The sequence below is a fragment of the Fulmarus glacialis genome, unplaced genomic scaffold (genome assembly GCF_000690835.1).
Source record: "Fulmarus glacialis isolate BGI_N327 unplaced genomic scaffold, ASM69083v1 scaffold6584, whole genome shotgun sequence".
NCBI lineage: Eukaryota > Metazoa > Chordata > Aves > Procellariiformes > Procellariidae > Fulmarus > Fulmarus glacialis.
The window spans coordinates 69,947-73,048 of NW_009205994.1; the positions used below are offsets into that span (position 1 = coordinate 69,947).

Genomic DNA, 3,102 nt, shown 5'->3' on the forward strand with positions numbered 1-3,102 from the left:
TTTTTAGTTCTAGCAGTAATCTTTGAGTGAAATGTTTAATTCATCTCCACCTAAATACTGATTAAAAAGTACCATTTTGGTGCAGGCAGGAAACATCTGAGCTCAGCTGTTAAATGGCATGATCTCACTTTGTTCCTTAACGTAACTGTCCATGTCCCCTCAAAGGGGAAAGCAAAGGTATTCTTTTAAAGATTATTCTTTCAGCAGTGAGATGATTCAGTGTGATTTTCCTCTGGCCGCAGGAGCTGTGTTAGCGAGGCAGAGCTGTTCTGTCAGCAGTGTGCCCAGTGTCAGAGCGATCCCCTGTCCTGCAGGAAGGTATGCGACCTACGCGGGGTTGGGTTTTTTTTTTCTTTGGTTGTGTGTGGGTTTTTCTTTTTTTTCCTTTTGGCAGACGTCCTTGAGCATTTGAGACGGATGTGAGAGAGTTTTCAGTCCTCATGCAAAACAACCAACTAAACATAACAGATTACATCAGCTCAGGCTTTTCAATTCCTGGATGGCAGCAGAGTGCTAATCCAACCTTCATCCTGGATTTCATAAACTGAAACAAGGGAGGCTGGCAGGAGCAGCGCTGCCGGATTGAGGAAGCTGACGACGGTGCAGCATGTGGGCAACACACTGTATAAAGCTCATAAACTTGTAGGCTGATGTGTGCAGCTACCACTTTGGATTCTGTACCGCTGCTTCCCTCGGCACAAGGCACCAGCAGGCTGAGCGTTAAAGCCTGCTCTTTGGGACGGAGCATTTACCCCTGCAAGACATGAAGGGCTTCCTGTTTCTCACACTCCTCCTGATGCCCGTGCACGCTGGAACTGCTTGGAGTGCGAAATACGCAGTAGATTGTCCCGAGCCCTGTGACAGTAACGCATGCAAAAGTACCTTGCGCTGTAAGCGAACGGTGCTGGATGACTGTGGCTGTTGCAGAGTGTGTGCAGCTGCTCTGGGGGAGACTTGCTATCGTACGGTCTCGGGTATGGATGGTGTCAAGTGTGGTCCTGGGCTGAAGTGCCAGTTTTACACTGAGGAGGATGACTTTGGTGATGAATTTGGTATCTGCAAAGGTAACAATATTCACTTTGCATGCACCCACTGTGGCAATTTGACAGCAACCTACATATAGAGCTTGCCTCCTGCTTGAAAGGTCTAAAACGGGATTTTTCCAGCTCAGCCCTTAGCCAAGAAGAAAGTGAAAAATACCTGCTGGTATTAAAAGGTGTTACATGTAGGCAGGACAGGGCTATTAATGTGAGAATACTGTTTAGACTTGGGGACATGTGTGAGGAAATACGATGGGGTGTGCTCGGAGACGAGATTTTTGATTGGGACTTGGGAGACCCAGGCACTAGTCCTGATCCTTCCGCTGATTTGGGTGGCTTTCTATAAATCGCAAAGACTTTAATCCTGCGAGTCCAACCTTGTTACAGGGTCCCAGCCCCTGCTGGGCTCTCCCGGGGGTGACGTTCCCTAGGGCACTGCCGGCTGCCTGCCCAGGGACCAGGTGCTCTCTCTGGGAAATGGAGATAACAGCACCGCCCAAGCGCCTGGGGACATTGTTGTGTTTAATTCAGTCCTGCCTTTGAGGTGCTCAGCTACCCTAGGGATGTGGTCACGGGAGGCAAACAGAGACCCTGCCTGAAAGATGGGAATAGCAGAACAGGAGCTGACTGTGAGATGAGCAGCCAGCCACTGCTCTCAGCTTATTCCAGGTATGCTGCATGCTGATTTCTTTAGCCATAGACTATAATGGCATTTTTCATTTAAGAGCTATCCTCACTCCATGCAAAAAGGAGAATCTTTAAAAGGAGAGGAGGTATTAAATTACTAAGAAGAAGGATGAAAGTTTTTAAAATAAATAATTTTTAAAAAAGGCTTTGCAAAGTATGAATGCAGTGAGTTTTCCTGTGTTTGTGTACCACTTCAGTAAGTAGATACAAGTATGCCTTTGAATAACTTCCTTCAAAATGGAGATGTCTTGGCAGCTAAACATCAGGAGTATTAATAGCCTCAGTTAAAGTAATGACTTAGGACCAGATGCTGCAAAAATCATTCAGGCTGACTCACATACGGCACACATTTATTTACATTGGTATTTAAAACCAAATTCATGTGCATGTTTGAGGGTGAAACCCAAAATGTCTACTTTATGTCTAAAGAATAGAATTTATACATAAAGATAATATCTTTTGTGCACCCACCAGAAAAGTATTTTACTGAGATAGTTGAGTGATCTTTAGTTTATTAAAAATTACTGCAGTGCAAGATACCACTTACAATTCTTTTAACAGTTCTTTTGAATGATTAAATACTTTTCACTGTCCTCATAGGAATTTCTTTGCAATAGCACACTTCAAATGAGAAAAAAGAAACATTGAGGGACATGAGATCTGAATCCCTGTAGCTGAATCTTGGAAGCTCTGTAGAAAATGTAAAGTAAAATTTTTTTTTTTCCAGTGAATCAGTGGAAAAACTCTCATTAATTTCAATAAAGCCATATCTTGACTTAGCGTTGTAAGTTGGTATTTAAGGCTTATATTCCCCTAAATATTTGCACTAAATATTATAGATGTCATTTCTAATTCTTTTTCTTTTTTCATCTCAGCTCTGAGATAGTACAACCTCTTTCTGTAGTATGTGAATTTTGTCAGGCAAAGTATGGGGCCAAGTAGTGTTACTTTATACATCCATTTATAGCTATAATACCAGATCACTCACTCATTTTAATAACTTCCATGTTTGTAATAATTCACAGAGTCAGGATGGCTAAATTCTCTCTGGTTGCCTGTGACTGGTTTACTTTGAAGTTGTGGAAAAATGACCTGAACTCTCTGTTCTTCAATTTCTTATTTCTAAAATGGGTAAAACATGGACAGTATAAGTTTCAGAGCAATTTTTTGAGTACTTTTAGTATTATAAGAGTGCATTGTATTATTGTCAGTAGCAATGTCATTATTGTTCAAAACAGACTAAGGAATACTGGTGCTCTGCACTTTTATTAGTAAATACCCTCTAAATCTGAGGTATAACTGTCACAGTAAAGAACCTGCTCTTGTTTCCCTTAGATCACTGGGAGCTATTTGCAATTTATTTAGGAGCAGGCTC

General features: G+C 42.0%; 1 protein-coding gene across 2 annotated transcripts in view; it reads left to right on the forward strand.

Annotated features, from left to right (window-relative positions):
- Positions 1 to 763: 763 nt before the first annotated feature.
- The window catches only part of ESM1 (endothelial cell-specific molecule 1), a 6,358-nt gene continuing 4,019 nt past the window's right edge, over positions 764 to 3,102 (forward strand). For both annotated transcript variants that reach the window (XM_009575579.1, XM_009575580.1), the window contains exon 1: positions 764 to 1,064. In XM_009575579.1, coding sequence (XP_009573874.1) covers positions 764 to 1,064 — 301 coding nt within the window. The remainder of the gene's footprint in view (positions 1,065 to 3,102) is intronic.